At 37.3% G+C, this 15,912-nt stretch overlaps 1 protein-coding gene across 1 annotated transcript; it reads right to left on the bottom strand.

Annotated features, from left to right (window-relative positions):
- Nucleotides 1-6,094, bottom strand: LOC107093358. Its single transcript, XM_015388363.1, has 5 exons — nucleotides 6,076-6,094; nucleotides 5,544-5,928; nucleotides 2,398-2,706; nucleotides 1,853-1,990; nucleotides 1-1,729 (listed from the first exon to the last, which is right to left on the bottom strand). The coding sequence occupies exons 2-5, from the start codon at nucleotides 5,806-5,808 to the stop codon at nucleotides 1,272-1,274; spliced, it is 1,170 nt and encodes a 389-aa protein (XP_015243849.1). The 5' UTR covers nucleotides 5,809-5,928; nucleotides 6,076-6,094; the 3' UTR covers nucleotides 1-1,271.
- Nucleotides 6,095-15,912: the final 9,818 nt, after the last annotated feature.

The raw sequence follows: 15,912 nt of genomic DNA, 5'->3' as shown, positions 1-15,912 counted from the left end.
CCAATGCAGTATTATGGAAGGATTATTGGAAACAAATTGCCAAGATTAATCCTAGAAAGTGCAAAATGTTATTTAAAAATTAATGCCTATGCAACTTCCTGCATAGCATCTTAATGGCATAGTATGCAAGAAAATGTCAGCAACACTGACCATGTGAGATTTCCTGTGAAATTTGAAAATTTTAAAATCATATGAAACAAACATCATCTTTCTTTTTTTGTTCTGAATAATTTATTTTAAAATAAAGTTTTTCTCTGAAATAACGATGTTGCTGATGTGATGGCATAGTATGAGTGCCAATTGTTATCAATAAAGGGTTTCCTTTTTAATGGGACTTTATCAAATAGAAGTGTCACTGCTATAGGGGTGTACCAGTGTATCTAATTTGCCAGACAAAAGGATTCACAATCTTGTATTTAGCTAGAATGAATGGATTCACTTTTTTAATTCACCTAAATGTTTTAGATTTCACACACTGTGTAAAATAGATTATGGCATCAACTAACATAAACTTAGTCCAGTTTTGGTTCATATTTATCGAATTTTGTATACTTGGTTCATTCAAAGTTGGTTTTCCTCTTAAAATATTTACAAATGAACTATTTCACAATTAGAATCTTGCAATTTTTTTAATTGCAAGAAACACTGTTGCTTAGGAAAACAACAGGCTACCCCTAGACAGCGATGACAAAACACAACCCGAGCTTAGAGTTTCCTACCTTTCTCACAGTTATGCAATAAAAATAAACAGGTATATCAAATCAAAATGCAATTCAAAAGGAAAAGTCATAAAAATGTTGAGTTATGTCTTTGAAAAATATATTTAAATAATTTATATCGAGTTCCACATAAAGTCAAAAACTCTTAACCATACACAAACCTACTCATATAAATCTAAGTATGTGCTTATTTCAAACTTTTTCATAAGAAAGTTAGAGAAATAAACTCATTGATGGAGTGCTCCACCTGAGGCTCTACATTAAATATCTGTGCACGTTTCCGAAAGTGTTTGCTGTATTACTAAGATCATATTCTTGCACTAACCTTTTTAGGGTTTGCATTAACAAAGGAATGACATGGATATACTGTAGTTCAGCTTTTTGAGACATTCTCCAAACTCAAAGTTTGGTCGTTTCTGTAAAGGCAGATCTGTCTTTACTACAGTATACTGTTTATACACTATAATGCAACATTACTAAACTACAGAAGCAACACCTTTTCAAGTACGAGATGTGCCTGAGATACATGCTGTAATGTCTTCATGATGTCATCTAAGTGTTTTGATATATAGAATCATCTAGATTGGTGGCCACATTTTCCTCTGCTAAGTTGACATAGTTGTGGTCTTCATCACTGCTCTCCTCTTCATCTGACTCTGTTTCTGAATCACTCTCTGAAGCAGGAGATCTGTTGTCAGCCTCTTCATAATCGTGCTCATCATCACTGTCCTCTTGGTGTCTCTGTTTTTTTATGTTACTCTTTGCAGCAGCACATCCCTGGTCAGCCTCTTCATAATCGTGCTCATCATCACTGTTGTCTTGCCTTTTCTGCTGTTTCCTCTCTTTAGAAGCATAATCCAACCGAGATGTTTTATAGCAATGTGCGCCACCATCTTTTTCACCCCCATTTCTGGCTCCCTGGCTTTTGTTGACCATTTTTTCAACATTGACGTAGTCCATTTCCCCATCATCCTCATCTTCATCCTCTGCGTAACTGTTCCTGATCGTAACTAGAAAATAGGAGTGCAAGAGAATGAGAGTTCTCATGAGAATAAGCTTTTCAAACACCACAAATATTTTCTTTCTACTTATAAAACATCAAACATATGTGAGATCTCATCATTAGCACTGACTTTGATTTAGAACCACAGGAATCGGCTCTTTGGCTCGTCGTCTTCTCCTGCAGACCAGGCCGACAACCAAGAAAACCATCAGGAGAAGCATCAGGATCCCAGCAGGCAAGATGTAGAGCAGCATATTCCACCATGGTTCTTTAAGTTCAATAATGGAAGAAAAAAATTCAGCAAACATCCATGATGTGCAGTAGCATCCTAACACCACTTTTAAACATTAACTGCTGCAAAATGAAGAGCAAAATCTATTCTGTTTTAGGCTTCACTAAATTACATCTTTTAAGCATCTTGCCTAATTCTACATAACTTTATACATCTAAATATTAAGGATATACTTGATTCATTGTTAGGTCTAGTCTTGTTTGCTCTGATGCTGAAATATGTTAGAATTGGCTTAGAAGCAAAATAGCTACTGAGCACTGGATCGGATATCTAAACAATAATCTTACATTAGTAATTGAGTTGCTAAGTTCAAGCATTCTACAGCAAATCGTGTGGCATGTGGGTCCCTTAGTCAAAACGCATCAACACTATAGTCTGCTTACCTGTAAAAAGGACATGAATCGTTTCTGTCTCTTTAGACTTGTATTTCCCATTTAGATTTACTTGATACATGCAACTATAGTTGCCCTTGTGTTCAGGCACAGGGAAGTCAACAGAAGCTAAGCCTGTTATTGGGTTGGATTTGTTAAGGATTGATCCGTTGTAGATCAGGGAAAAATTAATTGAGTTGAACGATGAGTTCACTGAGCATTTGAAGGAAAGTATAGTATCCCTGGGGATTTCTGCAACTCCTGATTCAACCAGCTTCCCATTAGGAAGTGTCAGTGAGATAGTGGGCTGTGGAAGTGCAGCTGGAAACAAAAGGGGATAAAAAAAGTTATTGTCAGTACCCTTAGAAAATGGTATAACAAACATTTCAAAATAATTATCCTAAACTTTTAGGAGCATTAATCTAAAGCTAAAATTATTTTAAAAGTAATCTAAATTACACACATTTATTCCATGGTGAGAAAAATGCTACATTCTCTGAAAAAATGTTCTTAAGGTTTGAACCACAGCATTTTTTATCTTGTCACAATCACACAGTAAAGCCTGGATCATGCTGAGAAACCAAGTCTTCTGTGTGTGTGTTGCAGTTAACATAGATATCCTGTTTGGTGCCTAATGACCGAAACTCTGTCTGGCTGTAGTGCCATCGACAATGCCTGGAACATCTCGGACACTATCCCAGACGCCTTACAGGCCGCTAGTTTGTAGCTCTGTGCGATGGATTGTTGGTTTGCACCCAAAGCCAAAACACGCAGCGTGATGGCCAGTCTTTCAGGAACACGAGTGAACTGTGTCCAGTGTTGGATGAGGGGTTGTAGATGGCGAACAAGCTCGTCAAACCAACACACAGACACCCACAATCATAGCTAGTTCGTGATTGTCCGTCTTGCCTTGTGGCGTGAAATGACATAGCGCAGACCACGCTTCAAAATTGGGCATAAATCAAAAATATCTGCGTCATACCTGCGACAAGCTAACTGCGACACACTGTTGCGAGAGTACACACAGCCCTTTCGATGGACATGAAGGTATACAGTAACATATGCAAAACTTGTCAATAGAGAACCACAGGGATCTTAAGCTCCTCCATTCTGCATAACAACCATTAGAGATAATCAACCTTTACATCTAAAATGATAGAATATTATGAGGAACTTTAAAATCTTGTAACCCATAGCAGAAGGTAAACACCTTAGATAATAAAGAAAAAAAATTATCCCAAGGAGAAATTCAATGCTGCAACTTATATTATAAGGTTTACTTTAAGAAGTTGAAGATGCTGTTGACGGATATTCTGTAGCAGTCTGTCCTACAGCAGTCCTGGTAAAACCTCTGACTGGGGACACATTGTTGACGTGCGGCAGTCTGATGAAAAAGATTCCTTCATATAAAGAATTGTTCTCTCTATCTCCAGACGTTCCTGCGGGGAGAATGAGGAGAGCCCACCTGCCCCCCCCCATCCTTGCGACCTTCTACAGAAGCACCATAGAGAGCGTTCTGACCAGCTGTCTCACTGTGTGGTGTGGAGGCTGCAGCTCCTCAGACTGGAAGAACATGAGAAGAGTGGTGAGAACTCCAGAGAGGATCATTGGGGCTCCTCTTCCCACCATAAAACACATATCATTCCAGCGCCGTTTATCTTGTAACATTATCAGCAGACATGGGCAATGTGGAGTCAACAAGTCATCTCCATGTCATGTATTTAATCTACCCAGCCAATTAACCAGGTGAGTCCAATCTGCACAGGTTAATTCACGGTGAAGATTGGACTCACCTGCTTCAGTGGGTGGGTAGAACAAATGCATGACATGGAGATGACTTGTTGACTTCACATTGCCCATGTCTGATTATCAGCCACCCCTCACACCCCCACCATTGACTGTTCTTCCTGCTGCCCTCTGGGAAGAGGCGTTGCAGCATCAGCTCCAGGTCCAGCAGGTTCTTCAACAGCTTTTTTCTATGCAGACTGTTAAACAGTTGAAACTCTAATCAAGGCTCTGCATCACACTAGAAAAACATCATATTTTCACTACCAACATGGTATGATTTTCTCATAATCCCTTTCAATAGGAGACAACTCAATGTTCTACTGCATTTTGCACCATATTTATTTATTTTGCACTGCCCTGAATGTTTCCATATCAATTCCTTTTGCACCGTGACTTTAAACTGGTGAGACAGCTGGTCAGAATACTCTCTATGGTGCTTCTGTAGAAGGATGGGGGGCAGTTGGGCTCTCCTCATCCTCCGCAGGAAACTCTGGAGATGCTTTAAAAAAAGGACTGCTTCTACACTGTTTAGATTCTGATCACTGCTGCACATTATAAATGGTAATGTTCACTGTTGTAAGCTGCTCGATCACCGTTGAAAAGCTGTATGCATTGAAATAGAAATCGTCTAAGTCTAAGGAGTGCTGAACAAACCCCGTCCTTCTTTATTAGCCCATTAAGCTTCTTTAAATCAATCCCTCTGATGGGGTTACCCCAACAGATAACGAGATCACACTCTCCACAAAGGACAAAGACATGTAGCATTTTGCTGCATACACTTGAAGGACCTAAGATCCTTCAGGAAGCAGTCTGCTTTGTACCCTCTTGTACTTTTCTTTTTCTCCTGAAAAAAATCCAATATTAACCCCCTTTTCATATCATGAGCGTATTTGTGTCATTTTAGGGGAGTCTGCAAATGTGCAATTCCAACAGGAACTACGGATTTGTAGGGGTTTGTATTATTAAGACAGCAAGAAACACAATAAACTCGTAAAAACACAGCATAGCATGTCTTTGGAAAAGATGAGAATAAAGAGTTGTTAATTAAAATAAGTAACACCACCGTGCAAACCTTTGCAAACTGGACCCAGTCCTGTTTTGTCAACTTAAATCAGGGGTGTCAAACTGGTTCCAGAAAGGGCCGTGTGGCTGCAGGTCTTCTTTCCAACCAAGCAATAGCACACCAAACTCCAGTCATCTCATCAAGTCATCATGTTCAGATTGGACTCACTTGATGAGGTGACTGGAGTCTGGTGTGATATTGCTTGGTTGGAAAGAAAATCTGCAGCCACACGGCCCTTTCTGGAACCGGTTTGACACCTGTGACTTAAACCATACTCTATCATTTATAGTATAACTGAGAAACTTACCTGAACAAACAGCAAACACCAATTTACAGCCGTTGGTGTCATTATATTGACAATGATATTCACTATTAAAGCCTGCACACGGAGAAGGTGATTTTGATGTGAGTTTCTCCTCTGGCTTCAGTGCATTACCACAGTTGGATTTGCTGCAATGTGCTTGTGCCCTGTTGAAGTCCAATTCTTTATCACAGTTTTTACTATCGTTTCCAATGAGTCCATAGCATTTTGGAAATTCTAATTTAGCAGATTCTAATAAGAAACAGGACATTACAAAAAATGTATTAATAGAAGCTGCAAAAAAAATAAAAATAATTTAAAGCAAATGCATGTATGCTTTTTGACCGTGACTGACCTGAAGCAACTTGATGCAAGACTAAGACACAAACACCTGTAGTGAAAAACCAAAGTGTAATCAGATCATTCGTATACAGTAGATTTAAACTCTAATCTGCTCAAATTGCACATCTACAGTGGATTAGAAATTAAAATTAAACTTTTTTTATAAGACAGAAAAAAAAAGAAAAAGACATCTCACCAATTGTCAGAGAAAAGAGGAAGTTACTCCATCGAGTGTGCCCCATGACTGAGACTCCAACTGCACCCTGTGCAGTATAACTGTATCATAAGAACCGAAACTGTATTGAGAAATGAAATCTTGGTCATGTCAGGTTTTTTTTTTGTTCATAAGTGTCATGGCTACAGAGCATACAAGACTGTGGTTGCTGCAGCAGAAACCACAGCAAACATCTCTGTGTTCGAAGATAACAGAGTGAGATATTTTCACGATAAAACAACGTATTTACAGTTGTTCTTCTCAACATTGGACTATGAGGTTCTTTCATGGTTTAGCATCTTGTTCTCTCTGATAAGGTGGGGGGAGGTTGTTATGCAAATTTACCCCCATGAGAGAACCTGACGAAATGGAAGAGTAAGATTAGGGCCACTGAAAAAATGTAAAAAAAAAAAGTTAACAAATTTTTAAATTTTATTTCAGTTTAATATGGGAAAAAATATTCAGAATTCAGACTTTAATCTCAGAATTCTGATTTTAATCTAAGAATTCTGGCTAGTAGATGGGCACCATGAAAGAAGAGATATGGGAGCACTCAGCTTCACTGAAAATGATGCGAGTTGTTTGGGAGTTCCAGTGACACATTGGTTGAAAATGAGGGAATTAGGCAACTTTTTACGTGCCAGAGGGATCCCCGGTCATGCCATTTTATTAATGGAAGAGCAGAAGGTGATTAAAACAATAGAGCTAGTCTCTAAAACAGACATGGCTTGTTAGCTGTCAGAGTTCAGTCAGAATTCTGACTTTTTTCCCAAATTAAACTGAAATAATATTTAAAAATAAGTTAACTTTTTTTTATTTTTTCAGTGGCCCTAATCCTCTTCCGTATGACGATGTAGCCTGACTATTAATGTAGAAAAAACTAGTTTCTAGTTACACAGTAACTAGAACACCGTAACATATCAAATCTAATGTAATTTGTTTAAAAATTGGTCTGTTAAATATTACAGGAATAAGGATGTATTTGACATTTGTATTTTTTTGCGTGTTCCCCAGGGAACAATGCAAAACACTTCTTAAATTTTAATATTTAGCTGATAAATTACCTGAAATTTCCACATAATTAATTTTTATATAATTTCCCATAATAACATCAAAACTGTGCTGTGCACTACAGACAAAAACAAAGCCAGGATTTATAACATTATGTTGCCTGGACAAAGAAGAAAACATAGAAATTACAGATTATGATCTATAAAGATAATGCGAACTAAATTTTGATTAGATGAACCCCTTGTGAGGTTCACATTTATTCATTGGTTGCAATCGTGAACCATTATTAAAAAACATGTCATGTTCACATTTCTAATAACAGGGGAAAACAGTAAACAATAACAGGGGACAATGTGGCATTTGTCATTTGTTTAATGTACGCATCAATCCCATTGTCAATCAATGTGTCATTTGACAGATTTTTATATTCTGCTTGCATCCACTTCACGTGATGATTTAATTTCGCCTTGCAAAAAAGAATAATAATAATAAATACAAAATACAAAAAAATTATTATACTTTTTGCAGATAGATGCTGCAATTCTGGCATCAATGATTTTCACCGACTTTCCCTGCGGTTTTTAATGTGGAGAATGTAATAAATCGACGGGTGGACGGACGGATGAACAGACGGATAGATAGATAGATAGATAGATAGATAGATAGATAGATAGATAGATAGATAGATAGATAGATAGATAGATAGATAGATAGATAGATGATTTAGCTCTTTTTGCAATGCTCTTCAAAAATCCGATTGTACAAAGCGTTGCAACCTTTGCACAGTACAGGCGTCTCTGCGTTTGCAACCCCCGCACCCACTGCAGCGGCTTACCACTTCCTGTCTGAATGATATGATGCAAATACCATTAGTTTCTTCTTCTTTTACTCACTCCTCCTTCTTTCTCTATAAGCAGCCACACCTCACTATACATCATGAGATCTTTTTTCAATAATTGAGCAAAAGCAATAGACTCTTTCCCAAAATAAGCATCAGGCTTCCTTTCTTTTCATCAGCCATGCCAACAGAGTTCTGACAGCTTAAGGTTTAGTTTATATAGTTTCTACAGTAAAGGTTCATATGTGTTGGTCTAAAATCATACAGATACAAGATTTTTGATGAATAAATTCTGTGTTGTTATTTATCGCTGCATCTACAAGAAAAGGAGAATTAAGGAAGTGATAAATGGCCTCTACTTGTAAGTCTCTAAATCGCTTCACACCACCTACCCTCACACACTAACAGTGGAAGCTACATCGTAGCCACAGGTTCCCTGTGCCCTGCTGAAGCAAGGCTGTCATTTATTTGTGACGTTGGGCCGTCTGACCAATACCAGGGGCTTGAATTGGCAACTGTTACCAGATGAATCCATACCTGCTGAAAAACCATTATTTATTATTACTGTTTGTCTCTTCCAATTATTGTAATACAAGCCATCATCGAGCAGTACATCTCATTTCCTCCATAGTGGACATTAAAAAAAACAAAACTGCAAGGATGTTACAGTTGTGCTAATAGGTTTACATGCCCTGTATTTAAATCCTAGTTCCAAGAGAAATTACCCAAAGGATCCAGGATCAAAAGGCTACACACTGAACAGCGTTATTTGTTTAGTTTAATTTGCCTTCAGATTTTTCTGACAATTGCTGAGAAAATTTTAATGAATTAATAAAGTTTGAACACTGCTGATTGATATTTCCATTTTTTGCCATATTTATCATCCCTTTAATACAGTTCAAATGCTTTTTGCCACAGATTTTCTCTTACGTTTATTTTCTTGCCTCATTAATCAGAAACCAGTAACATCAGTGCCAGTCTGAATGAGAGATAAAAGGATTAAAAAGTAACCAAGAATATCACTGACCCTTTATTCTCACACACTGATTACAAGAAGATTGCAGGTGAAGATGGTTACCTTTAGCAGGCATTTAAAGTTGTGCTACTTTGCATGTAGTAGGTAAACCTTTAACCTTGGATCCTTTTCATAATTCCTAATGGTGTTTGGGTCTAAAAATTAAAAGCATTGCTGTTCGACATTAAATGATATCACACAATTGGCCATGAGGGAAAACAAAGGTAAGATAAAAATAAAACATTTCATATCAGTTTACAGTTTTCTTTCTTCCTGATAGCCCCATACCCCCATGAAGCATATTTGGGTTTTCAAGCCAAATAATATGCATATGTGTTAGAACCTTTCAAGCCACTCTTTCTTCCTGTTTTACTAGCTGTCTAAAGCCTATTTTTGGATTTCCCGTTCCCTCATGCAAGTGCTGTAAAATATTTCTTCGATTTCTTTCAACTATTTTTGGGGGAATTTTCACTTGAATTCACTTGAACAAAGGGCTATAGTAGATATTTAATTTAATTATCGATGTTTGGTCACAAGAGGATAGTGGGTATGATCCCCATCTCATGACCAATTTTTCAATAGTCACGGTGATGACTATTCTTAGTCATCATATATACTGATTCTTAATTTATTCTATCACAATTGCATCTATACACTGCAGATTTCATGTAGTTTAATTACTTTTGTTCCAGTTTATGTATCTAGTATTCTGAAAATTTACTATGATAACTGATTAGGTTTAAAAAAGGAGAGCTTTCCAGCTTTCACTTTGCTAATTACTCGACTTTTCTTCCCTCCTACGTAGACAGGAAGCACAGCAACACATATCTCTCTTTACTCCTTTTGCCCTGGGTATGTTGAAATAAGGGAGCAAGATTTCCATTCTCTCACTGTTTTAATAATTACACACTTCCAGTTGACACATCCAAAGACAAACAATTGCCACCATTTTTTTTTTTTGAATTTCCAAACATCTTAAACTAACCTTTGGCTGAGAAAAATACTTCTTGTACATGTAGCTAACTAGGTTCTCTGTGCTGATGTACTGAGTCAGGACCCCTTAAAAGTATTAAAAATAGATTTTTTTCCCCTCAATTTTAGGATTAGCAGCCCAACAATTCAAATTAAATTCCAAAATTTACATTCTATAGTGGCCTGATAAACCAGACTAAATGTGAGATGAAAGGTGTAGGCAAAAATGATTTGGCCGCTGGCGGGTGGGGCTAGTTTACTAGGCTAAAGAGTAAGGGCTCAGTAGATATTTTATGAAAAGATCAAATAAAATAGATACATTAAAAACTTGAAGAAATAACATACTGTCTACTGTAAGAACAACTTTTCCCAAGTCAGCTTAGACCCAGTTTTAAAATTAAGTCTAAGTCTTAGACTGAGCAAAATAGAAACATTGTCGGATATTTTGCATAAGATTAAGTGGTAGCATCAATCAGTTGCTGCAGATTTGGGAGCTTATTTTCTAAGATGCATGATCTGAAGTTCCTAAAGGTGCTTTACTGGGAAAGATCTGTCAGTGAGGGCCCGTAAAGTACTTTGTTTCAGGCTCAGAACTGAAGGATCCAGTATTCAAGGTGGACAAACAGATTTCACACAGTGTTTATTGACAACAGAATCAAAGTGAGCAGCGTCGGCATCTAAGGCGGGAACCTTTGTGGATGGAGATAGCAGGTTAGTGATCACATCTTTCTGGAAGTGGATGAGAATTAACTTGGGAGTCACTAACCTGGTCTTATAGTTCAGTCCGAATCTAGAGATAGATGATGGCTCCAGCCAGCTGGAACCCAACGCTGCACAGCGGTCGGTGCGCAGAGAGTCTCAGACACTAATATATGGGTAGTTGCAGAACAGGCAGGAGATCAGAACTGAGCAGACAAATGTAGGCAAGATGATCCAGAGAGCGAAGCCAAAACTGATGTCGGTGACGTGGTCAGAGGGGTACTAAAGGAGAATCCAGGATGGATTTGGGTCACAGTTCTAGGTACAGTACAGAGTGTGGCTAGCATGCTGGAAATTAGGGCAGGCAGACTTAGCGGTTGGGGAAACGGTTTCGGTCGGTACACAATCAGACAGAGATCAGCCAAGAGTCAGAAGACAGGGCAGGCAAGCAGATCAGACGGAAACAGGCAGGCTCAGAGATCGAGAGGGAGAACAGGTCAGGATCAGGTAGTCATAACACAAGAACGCTAGAATAAGTCTCATCAATGGCTCGAAATAATCTGAAACTGATGACTTGTCTGCAGGTTGGTTATATAGATACAGGTGGATCAGATGAGCGGGTAATGAGAACTGGACAGAGCCAAGCAGGTCTGTGAAATGTGTAATCAGACAAGACATCAGTGCTGAGATTATGACACTGAACTAATTTTTATGTTCATGAAATAAATTATTTCAGTGTTCTGACCAGGTGAATCTAATTTGATGAAAGCAGACATCATAAGCAATGTAGACTAGATTGATCTACGCTTTCTTCAATACAACCATCGAGTAGCATCAGCATTCCAGTAATATCCAGGTAACATTGTTCCAGACTTTTGTCTGATTTTCTTGAGCCTGTGAAAAATGTCTCCTCTGTTTTTAGCTGTCAAAGTGAACACCTGGTGTTGTATTTTGCTTCATTCAAAATACGGTGCATCACGAGAATGTATTTTGTTCACCTTGAAAGAAGTGAGTGATTATGTGGTCTACAGTTGTTTTTCTGTCATCTTGAACAATTCTGCCAGACTGAGACACCGGTACCTAAAGTGGCATATCTTGCACTAACAGGCATGCAGAATTCAAAATCACTTAAAACTACTTCCTTCTACATTGTGATGCTTAGTTTAAAACTTGAGTAAGTTGTTCTCACCATGTCTAAAGTCCTCAATGTGTTGGGTTTCTGTCATGTGACAGGGTGATCAGCTCTTTGTTATAAAAGGAAATAGTTCTAAGAAGTCTCTCTTCACTCTCTGTTCATTGGCTTAATTTGAAGAAACTATTTAACTATTCGCTACTGAATCATGTTGGTTAGTATAAGATAATTTGGAAATGTATGACCTTGGCGGCTGCATTTTTGCTCTCTACCTACTACAGTGGGATATTCTGAGACAAGAGGAAGTGGATACATATTTTTTGATCCTCAAATAGAATTCATAGATGCTTTGCATACAAGCAGTCTAAGAGTTTATAAACTGTTTGGCAATAAACCAATAGGAAAAGCATTAGGCTACAAATTTTTAGCAAGTAGTAAACAACTGATGCATGCATTTTAGCAAAAACTAAAACATTTTTGTGACCAGTTCCCATTTTGTGCTATGGTAAAAACAAGAGTTCCCCTTTTTTGAATCTGACAAACTTAGATAAGGTTTTCCCTTCATAACGTTTGAGCATATAAAAACCTGTAAAGGAAACTTGATGTTACTGCAAGGCTAATCTTTAAAGCATGTACAAATTTAATTGCATGACTAAAATGATTGGAAAAACCGAGTTAAAATCTTTTTAGCATTGAATAAAACATTTGCTGATGACCTAAACATGCTATCTTATGGAAGGAGGATATGCAGATATATTTATATATATACAGTGTTGGGCAAGCTACTTGTCCATTGTAGTGAGCTAAGCTATCAGTTACTCAACAATAAATTAAGCTTCACTACACCAAAGCTACCACCTAAAGAATTATAGCAAGCTAAGTTANAACGCTGCACAGCGGTCGGTGCGCAGAGAGTCTCAGACACTAATATATGGGTAGTTGCAGAACAGGCAGGAGATCAGAACTGAGCAGACAAATGTAGGCAGGATGATCCAGAGAGCGAAGCCAAAACTGATGTCGGTGACGTGGTCAGAGGGGTACTAAAGGAGAATCCAGGATGGATTTGGGTCACAGTTCTAGGTACAGTACAGAGTGTGGCTAGCATGCTGGAAATTAGGGCAGGCAGACTTAGCGGTTGGGGAAACGGTTTCGGTCGGTACACAATCAGACAGAGATCAGCCAAGAGTCAGAAGACAGGGCAGGCAAGCAGATCAGACGGAAACAGGCAGGCTCAGAGATCGAGAGGGAGAACAGGTCAGGATCAGGTAGTCATAACACAAGAACGCTAGAATAAGTCTCATCAATGGCTCGAAATAATCTGAAACTGATGACTTGTCTGCAGGTTGGTTATATAGATACAGGTGGATCAGATGAGCGGGTAATGAGAACTGGACAGAGCCAAGCAGGTCTGTGAAATGTGTAATCAGACAAGACATCAGTGCTGAGATTATGACACTGAACTAATTTTTATGTTCATGAAATAAATTATTTCAGTGTTCTGACCAGGTGAATCTAATTTGATGAAAGCAGACATCATAAGCAATGTAGACTAGATTGATCTACGCTTTCTTCAATACAACCATCGAGTAGCATCAGCATTCCAGTAATATCCAGGTAACATTGTTCCAGACTTTTGTCTGATTTTCTTGAGCCTGTGAAAAATGTCTCCTCTGTTTTTAGCTGTCAAAGTGAACACCTGGTGTTGTATTTTGCTTCATTCAAAATACGGTGCATCACGAGAATGTATTTTGTTCACCTTGAAAGAAGTGAGTGATTATGTGGTCTACAGTTGTTTTTCTGTCATCTTGAACAATTCTGCCAGACTGAGACACCGGTACCTAAAGTGGCATATCTTGCACTAACAGGCATGCAGAATTCAAAATCACTTAAAACTACTTCCTTCTACATTGTGATGCTTAGTTTAAAACTTGAGTAAGTTGTTCTCACCATGTCTAAAGTCCTCAATGTGTTGGGTTTCTGTCATGTGACAGGGTGATCAGCTCTTTGTTATAAAAGGAAATAGTTCTAAGAAGTCTCTCTTCACTCTCTGTTCATTGGCTTAATTTGAAGAAACTATTTAACTATTCGCTACTGAATCATGTTGGTTAGTATAAGATAATTTGGAAATGTATGACCTTGGCGGCTGCATTTTTGCTCTCTACCTACTACAGTGGGATATTCTGAGACAAGAGGAAGTGGATACATATTTTTTGATCCTCAAATAGAATTCATAGATGCTTTGCATACAAGCAGTCTAAGAGTTTATAAACTGTTTGGCAATAAACCAATAGGAAAAGCATTAGGCTACAAATTTTTAGCAAGTAGTAAACAACTGATGCATGCATTTTAGCAAAAACTAAAACATTTTTGTGACCAGTTCCCATTTTGTGCTATGGTAAAAACAAGAGTTCCCCTTTTTTGAATCTGACAAACTTAGATAAGGTTTTCCCTTCATAACGTTTGAGCATATAAAAACCTGTAAAGGAAACTTGATGTTACTGCAAGGCTAATCTTTAAAGCATGTACAAATTTAATTGCATGACTAAAATGATTGGAAAAACCGAGTTAAAATCTTTTTAGCATTGAATAAAACATTTGCTGATGACCTAAACATGCTATCTTATGGAAGGAGGATATGCAGATATATATATATATATATATATATATATATATATATATATATATATATATATATATATATATTTTTCTCATTGTTTTGGGCAAAATAGTTTTTTTTTTTTTTTTTTATACCAAGAAACAGTTTGTAGGCATTTTTTTTTTATCTCATATCAGATAAGCGTTTTTTTAAAAGTAAATTACGTTGTACTACAAGAGAGGCATCAGCAAAAAAGTGTCTAACAAGACACAAAATATTTGTATTTGAATAAAACATGTTCATAAGAGCCGTCAACATTAACTGCAGCCAGTTTTATGACATAGTTGAGGTAGGGGTCCCCTTTTACAGATGTCGTGAATAACTGTTATTTATATTATTATTATTTCTGATACTTTAAGATGTTTATTGCCCATCCCAGTAGGGGTGGCAAATATCTTTTTTTTTTTTTTTTATCAGATATTATTCGGATTGTCATATATTGTTTATGAAAACACACCCTAATAGCCGTGTGTTAGAACAATAAGTGAAAGAGTGATTCAAGCTCAAATCATGGCCAAACAGATAATTCTGCACATACATGAAATCAATTCACCACAACTTCTGTTCAAAATATAAGAGTTTATTAACAAAAATCATTCAGCTCCAAGTCAAACATATTTCAGTTAAAAACTCTTAACTAAAACTGGTGAAACTCAACTAAACTATACTACTTTGTATAAAGAGGAAGGGAACATGGTTGAAAAGTATATTACAGTTTAAGATGGATTTGCCTTTTCGTTTGAAAACCAAAGTTTATCTGGAAGAATATGATCAAATTAGCTTTTCACTAATTTAGAGAAATTGGAATGTTTTAAAACTAATTCACAGTGCAAATCCATGAGGTGAATAAAAATGTATTTAGGTAATGTTTTATTAAATGGTTTGCTTAATCAGGAACCGGTAACTTTTAGTTAAATGATTCTTTACCCTCTTTGAAATAGCTAGCAGCGAATAGACATGAGGATTCCATTAAATGACTTTTGGTCATACTTGGTAATCGAAATGTAATGTAAAGCTTACGAAAAAAACACATGAACACTGATGTTATATCAGTGTTTAAACCCTTAGTGAAAGAAAGCTTGTCCAAGCTTCAACAACAGCTTAAAACATATTACTGTAGCATAGTCTAGCATGTAGTCCATCCTGTTAGCTTTGTCTTTACTCATCCGTAAATACATGAAATGATCAAAATCATAAAAAGGCGTATTTTTTGTTCTGTCCCTAATTGTGCCAGACCTGCAAACCTCTGTCCATGTCACTTTTCAGAAGATTTGAGTTTCATCCAGCGGCAGCTTAGCACGGCAGGCTCACAGCAAATGGGGGATTTTTTTGTCCATGTGGCTCACACCAAGGGATCCTTAGGAGATTTTCTCATCCAGTCTGGCTCTGTAAGTTCTGAAACTCAAGATAAATATAAAGATAAATGTGGTGCAAAAAGTCTGTTTAGCAGTTCTGTTTAGCAGTTCTCTTCTCCGGTCTTCATGCCAAGATGAAGC

This window comes from Cyprinodon variegatus, unplaced genomic scaffold (assembly GCF_000732505.1).
Source record: "Cyprinodon variegatus isolate N-32 unplaced genomic scaffold, C_variegatus-1.0 Scaffold421, whole genome shotgun sequence".
Lineage (NCBI taxonomy): Eukaryota > Metazoa > Chordata > Actinopteri > Cyprinodontiformes > Cyprinodontidae > Cyprinodon > Cyprinodon variegatus.
The sequence above is the reverse complement of the archived record's forward strand: the minus strand, read 5'-3'. Positions and strand labels throughout refer to the sequence as shown.

Excerpts from the sequence above, each read along its gene's own strand:
- LOC107093358 (XM_015388363.1), bottom strand. The coding sequence starts at position 5,808 with ATGTCCTGTTTCTTATTAGAATCTGCTAAATTAGAATTTCCAAAATGC. Across the intron at positions 1,991-2,397 it reads GATTCATGTCCTTTTTACAG|AACCATGGTGGAATATGCTG; the intron begins GTAAGCAGACTA and ends TTGAACTTAAAG. Across the intron at positions 1,730-1,852 it reads TCCTGTGGTTCTAAATCAAA|TTACGATCAGGAACAGTTAC; the intron begins GTCAGTGCTAAT and ends CCTATTTTCTAG.